General features: G+C 42.3%; 1 protein-coding gene across 1 annotated transcript in view; it reads right to left on the bottom strand.

The window, feature by feature from the left end:
* Positions 1–5,099: 5,099 nt before the first annotated feature.
* Positions 5,100–9,632, bottom strand: part of LOC138354494 (dynein heavy chain-like) — a 5,482-nt gene continuing 949 nt past the window's right edge. The window contains exons 2-3 of the mRNA XM_069308851.1: positions 9,550–9,632; positions 5,100–5,118 (exon numbers count right to left, since the gene is read on the bottom strand). The exon at positions 9,550–9,632 is cut by the window's right edge and continues 75 nt beyond it. Of these exons, the coding sequence (XP_069164952.1) occupies positions 5,100–5,118; positions 9,550–9,632 (102 nt within the window). The remainder of the gene's footprint in view (positions 5,119–9,549) is intronic.

The following is a 9,632-nucleotide window of genomic DNA, read 5'->3' as shown; positions in this document are numbered from 1 at the left end:
ATTACATAACAGGCTCCAAGTAACCAGTTTCAGCCCGTAAACACGCGTCCAGCGACTTACAGACCCTGCGGCCTGGGCGACCTCAACCCTGCACTGTGTTCAGTCCACAAAAAAGGATCTAAAATCTGCTCCCCCCCCCCCACGAGACAAGAGAGCAATAAACACAACAATATTTTTAAGTCCAATAGACATAACATTTATGATAAGCTCTATGCAGCTGGTTGTAAGCTGGGTTGGCTATGTGGTCTTCATAAGATTCATAAACAAGGTTTTCTCAATTTAAAACTAATTTGTTTACGCTAATTTTCAGACCCATATATGACATCTTTTACTGCCAATATATAGTAACTGATAATTCGTCACAATTTGTTACATATATTAATACCAAAGAGTAATGCGTTTATCCTGTCCGCTGTAACTCGGCCTCTCGAAAAGTACATCGCATTTTGATACATAAATTCTCAATGGTAAAAAAAAATTATGTACAAAAAATCATAGCTGCTCAAATACTCACGTTTTCTATGTATTAGTAGATTAGGTTAGGAGGGTTGCTTGCGTTCGTGCATTTCTGGTTAGTTTAGGACTTTGTATTTTGTACGTTGTAGTATATTGAGAGAACGGGGCTGCAGGAGTAACGTTCAAGCTAAAATTCATATATGCTGATTAGTATTGGAACTGTATGGCCACGTCTGTGGTGGAAAAAAAAAATAAAAACTGTTTCTTTAGCGATAAATGTCCGCCATGGAAAAGTCTTCACAGTTGATTTCAAATTTAGTGGCTTAAGGAAAGGTATGCAAGTTTCTTACAAATAAAAAACATCTTGGTAATTCTTTAAGAACTGCAACTTAAAATTCTGTTATTTGTTTTGATGGTAAACTTCTTTTTCCACAGACTTGACAGAGTTTACATTTAGTCAAATCTACATCAGCAGATGTGGTAACAATGGGTTACCCTTGGGGGGGGGGGGGTCTATCCTAGGCTAACTTTCTTGTTTGCAAATTTATCAAACCGTTGGATAGATACTTGTTACTCAGACTCTTCGCCCGATTTTGTTTACCCTCAGTATGTTGTTCATTCCTACTTGCACTCTAAATGTATATATTAGAGAGGCAGGGGACACCTACCACGTGAACATGGGGGTGTGTATCTTTAGTGAATTCTGCTGAATAACGAAAGGTCAGTAACCCCCCTCCCCCCCTTTGTCTGCGTCTGGCACGAAACCCCCCCCCCCCCACAAACCTGCTTGTCCAGTGAGAGACTGCTGGCAGAACACGAAGCTGATAAGAATTATCTCTTATATACCTTGTATATTTACACCATCCTACAACCACCACCAACCACCGACCTCGCCAGAAGAATCTTCCAAATGCAGAGAACAAGCCACAACAACGTGGCGGAAAATAAATAAGCCAACCCGCTCATGCGAAAGTGAGAACGCTTTGAGCCGTCCGGGACTCATATTAGCTCGAAACTGAGAAATTCAGGAGGAATTGTTATTTTAGATTTTGCTGCTCGGAACATAAAAAGTTCCAAGTTGCACGGGCTATGGCGAGCCCGTAGTGGACTTACCTGGCACAGGAGCGGAGCTGTAGCTGAAAATAAATACTTCCTCTCCCCTGAGAAAGAAATTCGGGGAGAGGAAGGCATTATAAGGAGGTGAGAGGAGATGAGACATGGCGCACGTCGCACGCTGGACTTCCCGCTGCTGAGGACGAGTCATGGGTCGACCTCTTCCAGTGACTTGGTGGTCCTTGAGCTCGACAATAGCGCTTCGTTCTTTAAATTTCCGTATTGTGTTTTCTGATGCAGCTTTTATGGTTTACCTGATGCTTTAGTGGGAACATATATTTTTAATTGGTTGGGTATTCAAAAATATATATATATACGACCGGTATTTTAAGTATTGTAATCATTCTCAGCAAGAAGAACAAAATGGCTTCTCTCTTACCCTTCCACATTCCTACTCCCTCTCTTTCTTAACCCCTTCACAATAAACCAATCCCCCATCCGTGTCTCCCCTTCACCTAACATCATTACTCTTCCCTTCATCCCAAAGCCATTCCTCTATCAGACTCTATTCTAACGTGTTCTCAAATGTTTCTAATTCCGAGGACTAACTTGTCTTCGGAACGAATTCGAGGACATAATTAGAACGTGTCCTCTGTACACGTTCGAATTATGTCCGTTCTATAGCTCAGTGACCAACAACTGAACTGCATCAGGTACTAACAGCTGTTGAAACCTCTTCGTAAAAAAATAAAAAAAATAAAAATTCACTCTGAAGAAATCCAACGTCGTAGCCTAACCAGAAACGTATAGACCCAAGCAACCCACCTAACCTATCGAGTCCAATGCATAGAAAGCGTTAATATTTGTGAGCCATTACGGTTCATAGTAGGTTGCATTTGTAACGTTGGTTATTACAACGTAAAAAAAACGCGACCTATTAGTTGAGAGGATGGGTTGGATCACTGTGTGTGGATTATGTCTAGTGATACAGAACCCTAGATCGGGCAAAATAAAGCTGAATAGTATATATTTTATTGTTTACACATCTAGATATCAAATCTAGTATCATATTTACCTCATTTCGAACATTTGGGTTACCGCATTCTACTCATAATTACCTGTTCGGCTTAGGATTCCTGATAGTCCTGACTCGACCACATCTTTCTCGCATACACACTGAAATGTCAACAATGTCTAGCTGATCTGGTAAATATTAACATTTCCTAGGCTAGATTCCTAATTTGTGGGTTACAACACTTCCTCCAAAGAATACCTAATTATCCAGACTGCGATTCATACGTCAGGCTGCAAGCAGCCGCGTCCAACAGCCTGGTTGACCAGACGACCAACCGGGAGATCCAACCGGGGATCCACAAGGTAGCCACAAGGTAGAAAATGTTAAAATTACAAAAACATAAAACCTTTGACATCATTCGTCTTATGTCCTTATGCTCTCGTACTGCCAACCTCACTATTATCAAGAAACTTTTGAATATTCCGTGACACAGACGGTGCCAATGGACACAGTAGCCAAGAGTAACTTAAGTTAAACGTTGAAATAACTGTGAAGGGAGTCATATTTAAATAGGCCGCCGCCGGGAGTTTTTCCCGCCTCCAAGTTATTCGAATTTGATTGGCTGCGCCACCGGCAGAAGAGACCAACCGCCTATGCTGACATCACTCTTCTGGGGTTTTGGGCCGGTATTTACCTGCTGTAATTGGAGGATTCGCCTACCTCTTTTCATCCCCTTATCTACCTCTGAAGCCTAGACTCGCTTCTATTCCCTACCTACGAAGCCTATAGACTCAAGGTGAGCTTCTGTCTTTTATATATATAGGTGATGCGTCCGCTCTAGTAAGCGCGGTGCCGACTACATAACATTGATAGCATTGAATTTTCTGTTAATTTTGGGTAATGTGTGCCTATTACAGTCCTATTTTGCTTTCCACACTTGTCACCTATTGATAACACCTTAATTTAGATTACAACCCTACGTTTGTAGCATAAAACTATATCTGTCAATCTTTCGTCCATTTTAAAAGCCTGTCTAAATCGTTTTGTATCATTTTGTTGTCTGAATATATTTTCCGATCCATTTTTGTATCTACAAAAATTTCAGTGAATTACCAAGGGGTGGTTCCAAAGACCAACAGACTGTTTGTTCCAGACTACTCTATTTATTTATTTATGGAAAGCTGGCATACGAAGAAGAGTCTCTGATTTGAGAAGTGCTTGTTCAAAGGTTTTAACAGATCGAGAAAGCATGTCTAAACAGTGACAAGTTAGTAGTGTAAAGGGTATTAGCTAAAACCGTGAGACTGGCTAATATTTGCCATATTATGAGTGCTCAGTATTTTCTAAAACAGGAGACGGCTGGCGTAATCACGTACAGGTAAAAATGGTATTCTGTACACACACATGAAAATAATACACGGGAGTCTCCACACGGCATTAATCGTACATCTGTAAGTCCAATAACAGCTGCGTAATCACGATGCGCATGTAGCAGCCACTCTTACAATAAAAAAAACACCTGCCCAGCGGGCGCCCCTTCCCTTTGAAATATTATTAGCCAGTGACTCAAGCTGCGTCAAGTGATTGTGTGAGAGCCGCGTTGTTAAATAATGGCGGGATTGATGCTTGTGTTCAATCCACAAGTCGTCTCTGCCGGTCAACTCCGGCAGCCCAGTAAGCAATTAATGCCTGGTGGGGCGCCGTTTCTATTTACCTTTGAGGCGCCTTTGCTTATTCTGAACATATCGGTTACAGCCGGGCAGATGTTTACAAACAGAGCTAAGAATAGGTCTGAACTCTGATCTCCTACTGTTCTTTGATAGCCTAACCTAGCCTGCTCTTTATGTTTCGCTCGAGAGAACTTGAATTTCAAATGGTTTGGCTTTACACTCACATTTCTTCGCTCGTCTGGTTAGTTCTTTGCGATAATATTGTGTTAAGCATTACACTTTCTGGCCATATTGTCCGGATTTGGTCTTTACCTGAAGTTTGTTCTCGTCAGTCTGGCCTGAGAGTTATAAACTTCATTTGTATTCTGGTAGCTGCCACGAGTTCTCGTTTGTCGGCCTAGTAGCCTAGTTTGTTGTAGGTCAGCTTACTTTGTTGGATGCCAGCTTCATGTGTTCCTTGTCAGCTTAGTTTGTTGTATAACAACTTTTGCTGTATGTGAGTTTAGTTTGCTGCATGTCAGTTTAGTCTGTTGTATTTCAGCTTCTTGTGTTGTCATCTTAGTGTGTTGTATTTGAGGTTCATGTGTTGTATTTACTGTTATATGGCAGCATAGTGTGTTGTATATCAGATTAATTTATTGCATGTTAACTTAGTTTGTTGTATGTCAGCTTAGGTTGTTGTATGAGAACTTGGTTTGTTGTATGACAGCTTAGGTTGTTGCATGTCAGCTTCAGGTGTGTGATATTTCACCTTCATGTGTTGTCAGCTTAGTTGTATGTCAGTTTAGTTTTCGGCATAAGAGCTTAGCTTATTTAATGTCAGCATAGGCTTTGTATGTCAACATACTTTGTTGAATGTCAGCATAATTTGCCGTAAGTAAGCTTATTGAGAGATAAAATATGAATCACAAAAATCTACCATATCTGTAAACACAAACAATAAACATTAACAACGTTGAAAAAGCATAAGACAAATTAAGGCAATATGATGGTTCAAGTCCTTGTGGTTCAAGACAACGTTATTTTTTAAGCCAATTTAGATAATGAAATTTGTTTCTCTAGTGTGAAACCTGAGCTTGTCTTCTGGTACATAAATTCTTAACCCAGGGTCGAACTGTAGATAGACACACACGGATTTAATGTTCAACTGAAAGGAGACGTTTTCTGTCTTTACTCTTGAAAAAGCTTCGTCACACATAGTAGGAATTTGAAAACGTCAACAACATGGGTTGTTGCTTTCATGTGAATGGGCAGGATAATTATCTTTCAAGAGAAATCCAGATCTTGTCTAGGGATAGGTCAGTGAACCTTCCATCCTTGAGTGTACGATCAGATTGCAGCTCTCAAAGTTGTTTTTCTCTTCTCTTAAAGTCAAGTTCTGAGGATGAGCAGAAGAGTATGGATCCCTCGGCTTGTTCATACACGTGGGTTGAAATGATGACCAAACCATACACCAGGAGACGACGATGTTTCGAGGAGACACAATCGTCTTGATAATGGTTCAGGACGGACCGAAATATCATCGTCTCCTCATCTTCATTGCAGTAACTTATTCAACTAATTCATGTGATGAAAAATGTCTGCCGAGTAGGCTAGCATCTGCAACCATTTTTCATCTTTAAAGTAATTGGTCAAATTGTTTTCTTGAATGTACTCTTACAATTCATCATTCAGCTCAAACACTAAAGTATATTTGCTGGATGGTTAGTAAGCTATTGTGGTGGGTTAGATAAGCCTCTCGCGGTTGATAGGCTTAAGCCATAAACCAAACTATTCATTCCTTGGTTTGACGAACAGCTTAAGAGGTAGCGAGTTTGTTGTTGTTGTTAAAGATTCGCTACCTGGAACAAAGTTCCAAGTAACACGGGCTATGGTGAGCCCGTAGGGTAGCGAGTGCTGGTGGGGGAAGTAGGTTGACAGGGGAGGGGAGGGGGCGCTGATGTGTAACTAGGAAGAGAAAGGGTTTTTGTCTGGCTAGGTACAGAGAGGACTGGTGTGGAACTAGGCAGAGAGGGGGAGACTGGTATCGAGTTAGGTAGTGAGAGGGGCGGTGAGGAACTAGGTAGAGATCGAATGAGGCTGGTGTGAAACTAGGTAGAGAAGGAGGTTTAAGGTGGTAATAAGAGGAATTGGGGACAGAATGGCGATTACGCTATCTCAGTATAGATTGAGAGTTGTGGGATGGGGACTATTTTTCATAGTTTTTAATATATTTTCTGCCACAGACTTCGCCATTAATTTATACAACGTTAGCCAGCACATCTACATTTAACTTAATCGTGATATTTGAATGATTATAGCCCTTGGCAATAATGAACCATAACCGATAGAAGAGATTTTGTAATTTTAAATTGCAATTCTAAACAGCATACACATATTTTCGTCTCCTCAACATTGATAGGGGTGAGGAGTGGAAGGTTGTTGTTGTATTAGATTCAGCTACTCAGAACAAAAAGTTCCACGTAGCACAGGCTATGGTGAGCCCATAGTGGACTTACCTGGCACAGGAGCGGGGCTGTGTATGTGAGCGGAAGGGTTTGGTTTAGAGTTATATATGATGATTTATGGGATGAATAAAGTAGGCAGATCTTGACCGTCACTCAGCCTCTGCCTAGAAGCCTCACCCCAGTGACCCTGGTAAGAATGGGTTGAAAGATGGCATTTGAGAACTGAACAATCTAGAAGAGTAGGTAAGATAGTTTACTGGACAGGGGAAAGACGGGGGGGGGGGGGGTATGGTGTGCAATAGATTGTTATCTGTGTAGCTGTCTACCTCAGGAATTTAAAGTGGATACAGTATAAAGGTGATCTTTGGCAGAATATTAGAGGCGTACGCAGTCCAACTTGCAGCAAGCGACGGATACAGGAAAGAGTGGCTCTTGAGTGTTAGTAAACATTGGCGTCAGTATGCATGCGCTTACTGGCTGGCCCCTGGCAGTTGCTGGGTGCTCATATCTCCTGCCCCGTCCCGTCCCAAGACCTTGCCACACCATTTTCCCCGCTTCTTTCGACACTTTACACTCTTCCTGAAGTGCGAGAACAGGTTGCAGCCTTAGCATGCGATCCTTCCATTGTTATTAGTGCATTCTCATTCAACTGAACGCAAGTCCAACGATATCTACACCACCGAGACATTTGTCTCTAAGGAGCTGCTTCATTCCGTCTCTCAAGTGTACCGTCCATCCTTCGTAGCTCTTAACGCCTCGCCATAACTGAAGTGTCGGGTCATTCGACACCTTCAGCCTCTTCCTACTGACGCTTCAGACGGTCCACTCACCTGAAGGATCTTGCAAATGTGTTTTTACCTCGTTTTCCCGTTCTCATACGCAAAAGTCGTGTTGTCGTAGATGGGTCTGAGTAGTCTCAGGAATCACTAGCTCTGTCAAGCGCCAGATGGTGTTTGTGACTGCCTAAGCAGCCTAGCCATCTCGGAAGGGATCAGTCGACACCTCAAAATTGAGTTATTCTTCGTGAAGGATCCATTAATGCTCAAATGTATCTAAAGTCACAGACATTTGAGCTGTGAACATTTAAAAACATCATATCTCAATTATGGATTAGTTATTTCAAATTATATGTACTTAGCTTTGGAGAGAAATGTCGAATTTGAAATTAAAAGCGTCAGAAATAGGCTGTGAATGGTGTTGCCGAAAGGGAGAGAGAGAGAGAGAGAGAGAGAGAGAGAGAGAGAGAGAGAGAGAGAGAGAGAGAGAGAGAGAGAGAGACAGAGACAGAGACAGAGACAGAGACAGAGAGAGAGAGAGAGAGAGAGAGAGAGAGAGAGACAGACAGAGAGAGAGACAGAGAGAGAGACAGAGAGAGAGACAGAGAGAGAGACAGAGAGAGAGAGAGAGAGAGAGAGAGACAGAGAGAGAGAGACAGATAGAGAGAGAGAGAGAGAGAGAGAGAGAGAGAGAGAGAGAGAGAGAGAGAGAGAGAGAGAGAGAGAGAGAGAGAGAGAGAGAGAGAGAGAGAGAGAGAGACAGAGAGAGAGAGACAGAGAGAGAGAGAGACAGAGAGAGAGAGACAGAGAGAGAGAGAGAGAGAGAGAGAGAGAGAGAGACAGACAGAGAGAGAACAAATAATACAGCAGAAGGTAGTGAGACAAACTTTAATAATAGAAGTGCTCACGTTCAGCTTTATACAGAACTGTTGATGCAGTGAAGAGTTGGCAGCTAATTGTGCCGGACGTTTCCCCCTATCACGAGGCTTTTATATTACATGAAGAAGTTTCAAACTTCTTAAGCTTGAAGATTCCTGAAACAGAAGAATGAAGAAAATCTAAAGCTTCACGTTAAGTGTATGTTCAAGGTTTCGTGGTTAACGAACTTTGTTAGATTTATTGATAGACTTAATTAAGTTCGTTGTACGCGAACACCTTGAGATCTCTGTCAACCGTCAAGCTTAACGACTGTCTTTCAAGATGCAGTTCAGTCCCCCGCAAGCACAACTAGGTGAGTACACATACACACACACACACACACACACACACACACACACACACACACACACACACACACACACACACACACACACACACACACACACACACACACACAGGGGCCTCGTAGCCTGGTGGATAGCGCGCAGGATTCGTAATTCTGTGGCGCGGGTTCGATTCCCGCACGAGGCAGAAACAAATGGGCAAAGTTTCTTTCACCCTGAATGCCCCTGTTACCTAGCAGTAAATAGGTACCTGGGAGTTAGTCAGCTGTCACGGGCTGCTTCCTGGGGTGTGTGTGTGGTGTGGAAAAAAAAAAAGTAGTTAGTAAACAGTTGATTGACAGTTGAGAGGCGGGCCGAAAGAGCAAAGCTCAACCCCCGTAAAAAACACAACTAGTAAACACACACACACACTCTCACACACACACACACACACACTCACACACACACACACACACACTACCTCCCAGTCATTATACCAAATTATACAAGTCTCTCCCACACACTACCTCGCCAGCAGACATCCTCTGGACGTGACGGTGCTGACTGAGAGCAAGACGGGAACATATCACAAACAAACCCTGTCTCCCCGAAGTCATTTTTACACTATACGGTTCAAGCCGCTTGGCTTACAGTAGAATACTATCTCATAGCGTCATGCAAAATAAATATAAGTACAATGTACCTCAAAAATCATCTTACGTACTAAGACGAGGAGCATAAGTAATCTGTCTAGTGCAAGAAATAGTAACGGGCACTGCTAGTAGTAATGCGGGAAGTACTAGTAGCGATACATGGTAGTGTTGAGAGGAATATTTTGTGTTGTAATAATACATGTGTGGAGATACTAGGGATACATATAGTGTTATTATGAGTAGATATCCCAACACATGCACCAGGGAGAGCACCTACACAATTGAGAACACCAACAACTGTAGCAGGGAGAACACCTGCACAAGGGAGAGCACCAACAACTGCACCAGGGAGAACACCAA

The sequence above is a fragment of the Procambarus clarkii genome, chromosome 63 (genome assembly GCF_040958095.1).
Source record: "Procambarus clarkii isolate CNS0578487 chromosome 63, FALCON_Pclarkii_2.0, whole genome shotgun sequence".
Classification (NCBI taxonomy): Eukaryota; Metazoa; Arthropoda; class Malacostraca; order Decapoda; family Cambaridae; genus Procambarus; species Procambarus clarkii.
Note: the sequence above shows the minus strand (reverse complement) of the source record. Positions and strands in the feature narration are given on the sequence as shown.